The sequence below is a fragment of the Moschus berezovskii genome, chromosome 10, assembly GCF_049115385.1.
Source record: "Moschus berezovskii isolate FMDL1 chromosome 10, NW_MosBer_1.0, whole genome shotgun sequence".
Classification (NCBI taxonomy): domain Eukaryota; kingdom Metazoa; phylum Chordata; class Mammalia; order Artiodactyla; family Moschidae; genus Moschus; species Moschus berezovskii.
This window is the reverse complement of record NC_142469.1, coordinates 27825340-27835027: the sequence shown is the minus strand read 5'-3', so window position 1 is coordinate 27835027 and position 9688 is coordinate 27825340. Positions and strand designations below refer to the sequence as shown.

Sequence of the window (9688 nt, the reverse complement as noted above, 5' to 3'; positions counted from 1 at the left end):
AGAGTGCTTTGGTTATTCAGAGTCTTTTATCATGCACAAATTTGAGGATTGTTTGCTCTATATCTCTGAAAAATGTCATTGTAATTTTGATAGGAATTGAATCTGTAGATTGCTTTGAGTAGTATGGACATTTTAATAATATTATTTTTCCTAATGAGCATATAATATCTTTACACTTATTTGTGTCATATTCACTTTCTTTCATCAGTGTCATAGTTTTCAGTGTACAGGTCTTTTGCCTCATTGGTTAAATTTATTGCTAGGTATTTTATTCTTTTTGGTACAGTTATGTGTGGAATTGTTTTCTTGATTCTTCTGATAATTCATTATTAGTGTATAGAAATTCAGCAGAATTTGTGTACTGATTTTGTACCCTGAAACTTTACTCTTTCTTTATTCTAAAATTATTTTGTAGGGTCTCTAGGGTTTTCTATATTTAATATCATGTTTTACTTTTTACTTTCCAATTTGGATGTCTTTTATTTCTTTTTCTTGCCTAATTGCTCTAGCTAGGACTTCCAATACTTTGTTGAACAAAAATTACAAGAGTGGGCATCCTTGTCTTGTTACTGATCTTAGAGGAAAAGCTTTCAGATTTTCCCCATTGAGTATAAATGATGTTAGCTGTGGGCTTGTCATATACGCCTTTATTATGTTGAGATATGTTTCCTTGATACCCACTTTGTTGAGAGTTTTTAATAGATATTGAATTTGGTCAAATGCCTTTCCTGCATCTATTTGAAATGATCATTTGATTTTATATCCTTCATTTGGTAATATGACTGCATCTATTTGAAATGATCATTTGATTTTATATCCTTCATTTGGTAATATGACTGTATCACATTGATTGACATTCTGATGTTGAACCATCCTTGCATCCCTGGAATAAATCCTGCTTGATCATGATCCTTTTAATGCTGTGTTGAATCTAATTTGCTAATATTTTATTGAGGACATGAAAAGCATTTTCATGACTCTTCTCTGTAAGCTGGGAATTGCTATAGTTAAAATGAGCTCTTTATTTCAATAGAGACATCAGAATCTTGGGGCTACTAGATGCTTAAAAGCAGCACTTCGCAGCAAATAACAACTGGAGACAAGGTGAACTAACCAGGACAGTGTAATAAGAATAGTTTGGCCTACAGAAATCTTTGGTGGTCGCCAGTAAATCACAGGCTCCCAGAGCCAGAAATGATACTGAAAATATTGAACAACTAGGATTAGCACAAGTCTTGATCTAGAAAAATGGGTGCTGGTGTATACAACTGACATAGCTACAGTAATGCATATCAACTGAACATCAAGTTGCATGCTAAGTTGCTTCAGTTGTGCCCGACTCTTTGGCAACCCTATGGACTAACCCTCCAGGCTCCTCTGTCCATGGGATTCTCCAGGCAAGAATACTGGAGTGGGTTTCCATGCCCTCCTCCAGGGGATCTTTCCAACCCAGGGATTGAACCCACATCTCCTGCACTGGCAGGCAGGTTCTCTACCACTAGTGTCACCTGTGAAGCCCAGTTGAATATTAAATTGGCTTTGGCCAAAAAATGGGGGTAGCCCACATAAGCAATATGTATAACAACAACAGCAAGAAAGCCGGATCAGAGCCACCAAGACAGTGTCAAGGCTCTCACTAAACTTACACGCACAGACGTGAATGAAAGACCTCTATGGTGTAGAACTCTTAATCTCATAAATGTGTCTCCAAAATCTACCTTTGAGGCTCCATTTACTAGGATAACAGTGCATTGCAGAAAGACAGATGTGTTAGTCGCTTCAGTCATGTCCAACTCTTTGCAACCACATGAACTATAGCCCACCAGGCTCCCCGGTCTATGGGATTTTTGCGGCAAGGATACTGGAGTGGGTTGCCATTTCCTTCTCCAGGCCATCTTCCCAACCCAGTGATCAAACCTGTGTCTCCTCCATCTCCTGCACTGCAGGTGGATTCTTTAGCACTGAGCCACCAGGGAAGCCCTAACCACTAGGCATTTTGGAAATAATCTGGCAACAGCTCTGAAACCATGATGGTCTGTGGGATAAAGCATATGCTATATGAATGAACCCATTGTCTAGTTATTTTCACAGTGAAGAGTTAGAATTGATGTCTTCATCATCTAAGGCAACAGCCCCACACTGGATCCATGATGCATCAGTTCAGTTCAGTCACTCAGTCATGTCTGACTCCTCATGGTCCCATGGACGGCAGCACGCCAGGCCTCCCTGTCCACCACCAACTCCTGGAGTTTACTCAAGCTCATGTCCATTGAGTCAGTGATGCCATCCAGCCGTCTCATCCTCTGTCCTCCCCTTCTCCTCCTGCCTTCAATCTTCCCATGAGGCATAGAATTAGAGTTACTCTGGCTGCAGTACCGAATGATTCACCAAGATAAATCCTACTATCAAACGCTTTAAAAGAAACATGGGTGTGATTCTTATCATGTCCGAACTTAAATGATCTTTGGCATGTGCAAGAGACAGATAGGGCTTTAAGAATGACAGCATTATGTTCATTAATCAGATTGTAATTCTAAGTGTAGCAGTTGTCAAACAGGTTCTCTTTCTTGGAGCAGATCAGTAGGTAGGTATTAATTTGGCCAGCGCATTTTTTGTTTTGTCTTTATTCCAGTAGGGAGAGGACACATGTAGTAGCAGTTTATTGATGACCAACATTAGAGACTGTCTTCTCTTAATGGCCCATTAACTTTCTGTGTGCCATTATATAATTCTTGAGACTAGACCTTGATCATCTCCCTATCATACAGGGCATCATGCTGGACTAACACACTGATGATATGTGCTCATAAGACCTGGAGCACAGGTGTCATGAGCTTCTCTGGATACCTGCTACGATACATCTGGCTGGACAGTATAAGATAAATCCCACGAAAGCACAAGAGCCTGCCACCTGAGCCAGCTTTGTGGTGGTCCAGTTTCCTGGTGTATGTTGGAATATTCCAGCCATAGTGAAGAAAAAATTGTGTGCTCTATTTCACCTACAACTAAGGAGGACCCTCAGTGTTTTGTGGCTTTCTTTGAATTTTATGTGCAATGCTCCAGCCCATTTATGGGTTGATCCAAATGCTTTCTAGAGTTAACTGGGCTCAGGAAAAAAAAAAAAAAAAGGCCTCTCCAGATGAATAGGTTACAGTGAAAAGTGATTCTACCATGTGGACCCTATGAGGGAGATCCAATGGGCTGAGAATTTTGAGCAAATTAGGATTTTATATAAAATCAGGATTTTTGAGTAAACCACGCTCCCTTCAGAAAATATCTAATTCTTTCAACTTAGTACTGGGCCACTTGAAGTAAAAGAAAGAAAACTGTCCTGCTCAGGAGTGGTGTTATATGAAGGCCTCAGATAGGCTCCTGCAAAGCCTTCTCAAGTTCTTAGAAGGATAGCTTGTAAGCAGTCTTACAGAAACTCAAGTTCACAGGCAACATATTTCTGCTTTAATATAAATGTTTTTGAAGTCCTTGTTATGGTGTGTCAGCTCATCAGACCCATTCTTCAAGCCACTATGCGAGTATTCTCTGTCCTTAGCCTAACAAAATAGACCAGCAAGGAATGAAAAGCAGAGAACATACTTGAAGAAAAACTGATTTAATTTAGTAAGCTTTAAAAAGACACAAGCGTGTATAATGAGCATTCTTTCCAAATGAACATTTTAAACATATATGTATACAGTATCAGGATTCTTGAATTACAAGCAACAGAGGCTGATTCTGACTCTCAAGAAGAAAAAGGGGGCAGATGTTAGGTGTTAATAGCTCACAGGAAGTTTTGGTCAACTGAGCATTCCATAGGCCAGGAAGGAGGGTGGCATTAGGGATTCTAGCAGCAAGAGTTCAAAACCATCTCTCCAGGAGATTGCCAGCTGGATTTGTCACTTCTCCCAGAGAAGGGGAGTTTCCTCAGTGTAAGTGTGTGTGTTTGTGTGTGTGCAAAGAGGTACCTGCTCCTCTGAGGCTGGGCATACAAACCAGCAGTGTATTTATTCTATAATACCTACAAAGCTGCATTTTGAATTATCATCACATAAAACATATATATTTCCATAAAATCTACATTTCTATTATTAGTGCTTCTGCAATGGTTGGATGGCATCACCGATGCAATGGACATGAACTTGGGCAAACTCTGGGGGATGGTAAGGGACAGGGAATCCTGGCATGCTGGAGTCCATGGAGTTGTGAAGAGTTGGACATGACTCGGTGACTGAACAATATTAGTGCTTCTGATAGGGAGAAAAAAAAACAACATTGGCAGATGCTTCTATTTGACATGTCAAAGTAGGTCCTGAAAAACTATCATCAGAAATAGCTCCAGAAGCAGTAAAGTGTTCAAAGACCAGAATTTATTCATTTGTTATATAATTTTTGTTCCATATTCTTTAAACTTACCTTTCTGTGACTACTTTAGCTCATTTAAGCCACTCTGAGTGGCTTAGGCACATATTAGATGAAGGGCACCTATTACTGTCTCAGTTCAAAGGGGAAAAAGTTAACAGTTGACATCTGTTTAGGGCCTGAACCCTTGTGAACGCTAATTATACCTTCTTGATGGCTCTGGGGAGATGATATGGGAAGTTGACTCCTATGCTGTGTTGTTTTCAGTCCTGGTAAAGACTGAGAAACGAGTCTTTGGCAATGTCAGTCCTACTTCCCTTCGTCCACAGGGAAAATGAGGCCCCAGCTTGAGTCCCAGCCATGTGCAAAGCCACGATTAAAACACGAATGGGCAAGCTGGATGAGCAGGCAAGGCAGGCCCACGACAAGAGTCTTGGTGGAAGGGTCTGAGTTGCGCCCTGAAAAGAAACTCTCTCTGATGAGCTAAGTAGAACTCAGGCAGGACAGAGTGGACCCCGTTCCCAGGCCTCATGGTCAGGAGACTCAGCTTAGTGCAGAGTCTGTTATCTGTCAGGTCCCGGCCCTGCCCGAGGACATGTGTCTGCATCCTATACACACAGGAAAACCAGACACTGGAATGGACTGTTTCATCAAAGATTCTATAAGCGCCGCCAGCACATGCAGCAATTTTGGCATCTAAGTGCATCCCGAGATGGGGAGTGAGGCATTCCGTCCATGTCACTGAATCTCAGCCCCCAACTTTGGGGACTGAGGGGCATCATTGGATACCCCTTAGGGGTATCCTTACAGTAGATACATCCTTAGGGGACCAGGGTATCAGTGGAGTGCCTGTGACCAGCAGGAGAATGGAATGCTTCCTGGGGAAGGGCAGTAGTAAAGAGAGACCAAGACGAGGAAACCAGAGAAAGCTGAGCAGAGAGAGCTCAGGAATGTCCTTCACCGCACGCGAGACTCCCAGAAACTCCTGGCCAGGGGTAGATGCCTTAAATTAAAAAGGTTTGGTAAGAGCTGCTTACCAAACAGCAGGACCTATCTGTCAGGTCCTGGCCCTGCCTAAGGTCACATCCTAGGCCCACAGGAAAACCAGACACTGGAATGGACTGTTTCATCAAAGATTCTATAAGCGCCGCCAGCACATGCAGCAATTTTGGCATCTAACCAGCATCCCCGGAGAAGGCAATGGCAAGCCACTCCAGTACTCTTGCCTAGAAAATCCCATGGATGGAGGAGCCTGGTAGCCTGCAGTCCGTGGGGTCGCTAGGGGTCGGACACAACTGAGCGACTTTACTTTCACTTTTCCCTTTCACACATTGGAGAAGGAAATGGCAACCCACTCCAGTGTTCTTGCCTGGAGAATCCCAGGGACGGGGGAGCCTGGTGGGCTTCCGTCTATGGGGTCACACAGAGTTGGACACGACTGAAGTGACTTAGCAGCAGCAGCAGCAACCAGCATCCCGAGATGGGGAGTGAGGCATTCTGTCCATGTCACTGAATCTCAAACTCTCATTTTGACAAAGGCTGGTGAAGACCGTGGAGCTTGAAATTTTCAGAAGAGATGGTGGTGACATCACTTTTGTCCTCTAGGAAGGTAACAGTGAAGGGCCATCCACACTGGTCCTTCCCAATGCCCTTGCCCCACAGAACGATGCAAACTGGCACAGGGAAGAAGACCCAAGTGCGCAATTTGTGGGACACTGTGTGGACAAGAAAGCATACTTGATTCTGTGGAGAAGAACCCAACTAAGAATATTGGTGCATGATCCTTAGTATTATGAATCAATCGATGTAAACAACACAGGGCATAGTGTCACCACTGTTGGTTAGCATTTGGTTTTACTAAAAGGAAAAACTCCACAGAGAAGAGTTTAAGTAAGAAATGTGTAAACACGTGTTTTCTCTTAGTTCCCATTTTCAACTTGACTGAGAAAAAAGTGTGTGCACATTTGACCACTGCCATTCAGCTGGGCTTTGAAAACTTTTTAAATCAAATTAGCTTCACTGGTTAGACTGACTGGTTTTTATTAGTTTACCGTGAAATAGTTTTCAATTAACACAGGAAAATACAGGTAACATCACCCTCACACTGTTATAAAGTTACAAGGCTTATGTGTTTGTTTCAATACCAGGGAAAAATACTGGAGCTAGGTTCCCCACCGACGATGCTAACCAGCTACTCGTCCTTTTATTTTGCTCTTATTAATAGAAATATAACTTAGTGAGCTTAGTTATGTAGGCCTTTTCATAGAGGCCTCTTCATAGCTTCCTAGGAGTCAGAACTTTTGCTTTCAATACCAAATAATATCTGGAAAACATGCTCACTTTTGTGTTTTTTGAGAAATTCTAAGAACTGGCCCAGATTCATGTGATAGTCGTTCCTCAAGCCGTAGTCACCGTGGGCCTCCAGGAGTAATTCTTCAAAAGAATGGAAAAGGCGCAGGTCTTGCCCATCTCCTTCTGTTTCGATACTCTCCGCATGCTTACAGGAAATGTGTTTCCAGTTGGGGTACCTGATTGTGTGCCAGAATTCCTCACAGTGCTCTTTGAGGCCCTCCACGCAGATTATCCCTGGCTTTCCCGTCATGCAAAATCCTGTCACGTCCAACCTTTTCCCGACCTCCAGGATCTTTTTCCGGAGATCCTGCTGATATATATGGTGACTGTAGATCCACATTCGGAGGAAGGTGTTCTTGACTGGCTTTGCTTGTGTCGATGGTTCGTTCGTGAGCTTTCTGTTCAGGAAGTAGGAGGCACTGTTGTCCTGTAACCACTGGACGGCCGCACACACACAGAGCTCCCCTGGATCAAAAGTCCCGGTGTAGGAAGTGAGGCCTTTGTTGAGAAGCAGCTGCTGCTGTCTGTCAAGTTCTGGTGACCGTGCAAACATCTGTAGTGCTGCATACGGGTAGCTGTGAGGCATGGTTACTTGCAAGTCAATTTTCACCTTAAAATGAAAAGCAAATAGATTTAAGTACCATGAAATCACATAAGGTAGTTTATCAAGGGCCACTGCATGATTCTGATCAAGGTATCAACAATAGTTACTGCTTCTGTTACGTGTCAGCTGTGTGCCAGACACTGCACAATTTTACAAACAGTTTTTTACACAGACACAAACTCCTTCCATTGATGCATTCATTCCTTCCAATATTCATCAAACACCGACCACATGTCAGGTACCCTATGCTGAAAAAAATATTTCAAGATATTTCTTCTTCACAAGAAGCTAGACATTAGTTCTGTCCTTCATGAAGTCTAGAGCCTAGTGAAGGGGGCAGACATTAAACAAAGCATTACATGCAGCAAGTATTTCATTGCAAAGGTGAGAAGCATTGCCATGGAAGAGTAGAGGGATCCACCAAAATGTGAAACCAGCGGGGTAAATGAGGTCTGGGGAGCCAGGGAGTCTCCTCTGAAGGAATGCTGACCCAAGGCTGAGTAAGAAGTAAATAACAGTGGTTCTCAAATGCCTGGACCACTTGTTACATGGGCTGTGCTAACGGTGCTGGAGATAAACAGATCAGAAAATGAAGGTCAATTCATTTTCAGAATTTAGATTTTCTACCTGTATTTGCTTTCAGGGTCATGGTGCCACCAAAGAAACAGTCATTCACTCCTTAAAAACAGTGCTGCCAAAAAGACAACATTTAGATCTGGGGAAATCATAACGTATGTACAAGATAGTCCATACTACAGTAGTAGGACTGGGTAAACTGGATGAATGACAGAATAATGGCACTATAAGACTGCAAGAAGTGTTTAATAAAAACACTAGGTATATTAGTTTAAAAGGTAAGCATATGTATGTAAAATTCAAGCTCTTTATTGGAGACAACTAACATCCCATATTTTCCTTTCAAACAAGTAAAGGAAATATGCATCTGGAATATTCTCTATTTGCTTCTTGGAGAGGAAGCTCAGGCTCCAAGTATTTTCAATAAAACCCGGGAACCTGGCAACAAGGAAAACTACTCAGGGCACCTACCTTGGGCTCCTCGATCTGCAGGGTGATCACAAATTCGATTTTTGGTGGCAGCGCCTCCCTTATGCCGTCCAAGTATCTCTTTATATTCGTCAGGGCATTGACGTCTTCAAGTTTTACTTCTCCTTGGTTAGGAAACATAGAAAACAGCATTTCCATCTCCAGCAGCTGAAGCTGAAGGCATTCCTTCATTGAAGCCGACATGCTGACTCGAAATCAACCTGCCAGGAAAACTGGAAAGGCCCAGGGACACTGGGTTTGTCAACGTCGTCGGTGTCCAGGGAAATTTCCCGCAGTTCCCTTTCCGTGGTAGCCGCTCTGCAGGAGCGTTATTACGCACCGAGAGCTATGGGCACAAAGCGGGACACTTACGCTCTTGCGCTTTATTTCCTGACCCCCAAATCTAGCATACACATCTCCCAAGATGCGTCGTTGAAATTCAGATTCTCTTTTCCCCCGTCCCCCACCCCGGTTCCGATCTGGGTCCAGGTAATCTAGATTTTCCAACAAGTGTTCGAAGTTATCCCGTTGCAAATGGCTGGCAAACACGACCTGCGGACGCTGCAAGCTTGAATTCTGGGAAGCGCGAGGGGCCCAGCTTCCAACTCCCAGCCAGGTGTGGGGCTTGGGCGGCGGTGTCCGCAGCGACCAGAGAGGCCCGCAGTATCGGCGAGGCAAGGCTTAGGATCCCTGGGCTCCGGGAGCTTCCGGGCCCCGCCGCGCTCCACGCCAGTTGCAGCCCCCGCGGCCTCTGCGCCACGGACCCCTGCCCGGTGGGCCTTTCGCCTCTCCCAGGAGCCACCCCGGACCGGGACGGCAAATGTGAGTCCCGACAATCTGGATCCACCTGGCTTCTGCCCCCAGAATGAGAGGGGTCTTCCAGGGTAATAAAATGACGTATGCGAGCTGGCGGGGAGGGGAGGAGCGGCTCGAGAAAGCTTCCCCGAATAAGACGTTTGGGAGATGAACCTCGAGAGTAGAGAAAGGGGATGCGGGGGGCCGAGTGGCGCTCACTGGGAATGGGACCACCTTGTTAGAGGCCCCGTTTCGGGGCTGGTACCCCCTCCCCACTCAGGACCACTCGGAACCCCGGCTTTCCAGGAACGTGGGCCTGCCACCCTCTGAGACCCGAATTTGGAGTCAGGGGCTGCGTTCTTTATTTGCCGGTCACAGCGCTCTGAGGGCCCGCGACCCTCAGCCCCAACCCTCGGGCCACCGCAGGGGCCTCACCCTTCCTGGTCATTCAAAGGCAAACATCCCCAAACCCTCGCGCAACCTCGCAACGCGAATCCGCGGTTCCGCAGGCGCGAGCCGCGCCTGACGGGCGCGGAGGCG

The 9688-nt window shown here is 44.8% G+C and overlaps 1 protein-coding gene across 2 annotated transcripts; it reads right to left on the bottom strand.

The window, feature by feature from the left end:
* Positions 1–6288: 6288 nt before the first annotated feature.
* Positions 6289–9660, bottom strand: RWDD2A (RWD domain containing 2A). 2 transcript variants are annotated; one of them, XM_055433751.2, is made up of 3 exons: positions 9584–9660; positions 8357–8586; positions 6289–7315 (listed from the first exon to the last, which is right to left on the bottom strand). In XM_055433751.2, the coding sequence occupies exons 2-3, from the start codon at positions 8555–8557 to the stop codon at positions 6638–6640; spliced, it is 879 nt and encodes a 292-aa protein (XP_055289726.2). In that variant the 5' UTR covers positions 8558–8586; positions 9584–9660; the 3' UTR covers positions 6289–6637. The 2 variants fall into 2 exon arrangements, with proteins under 2 accessions (XP_055289726.2, XP_055289725.2); XM_055433750.2 differs by having other exon boundaries at positions 6290–7315; positions 8357–9643.
* Between the last annotated feature and the right edge of the window lie 28 nt (positions 9661–9688).

Excerpts from the sequence above, each read along its gene's own strand:
- RWDD2A (XM_055433751.2), bottom strand. The coding sequence starts at position 8,557 with ATGTCGGCTTCAATGAAGGAATGCCTTCAGCTTCAGCTGCTGGAGATG. Across the intron at positions 7,316-8,356 it reads TGCAGATCGAGGAGCCCAAG|GTGAAAATTGACTTGCAAGT; the intron begins GTAGGTGCCCTG and ends TTTCATTTTAAG.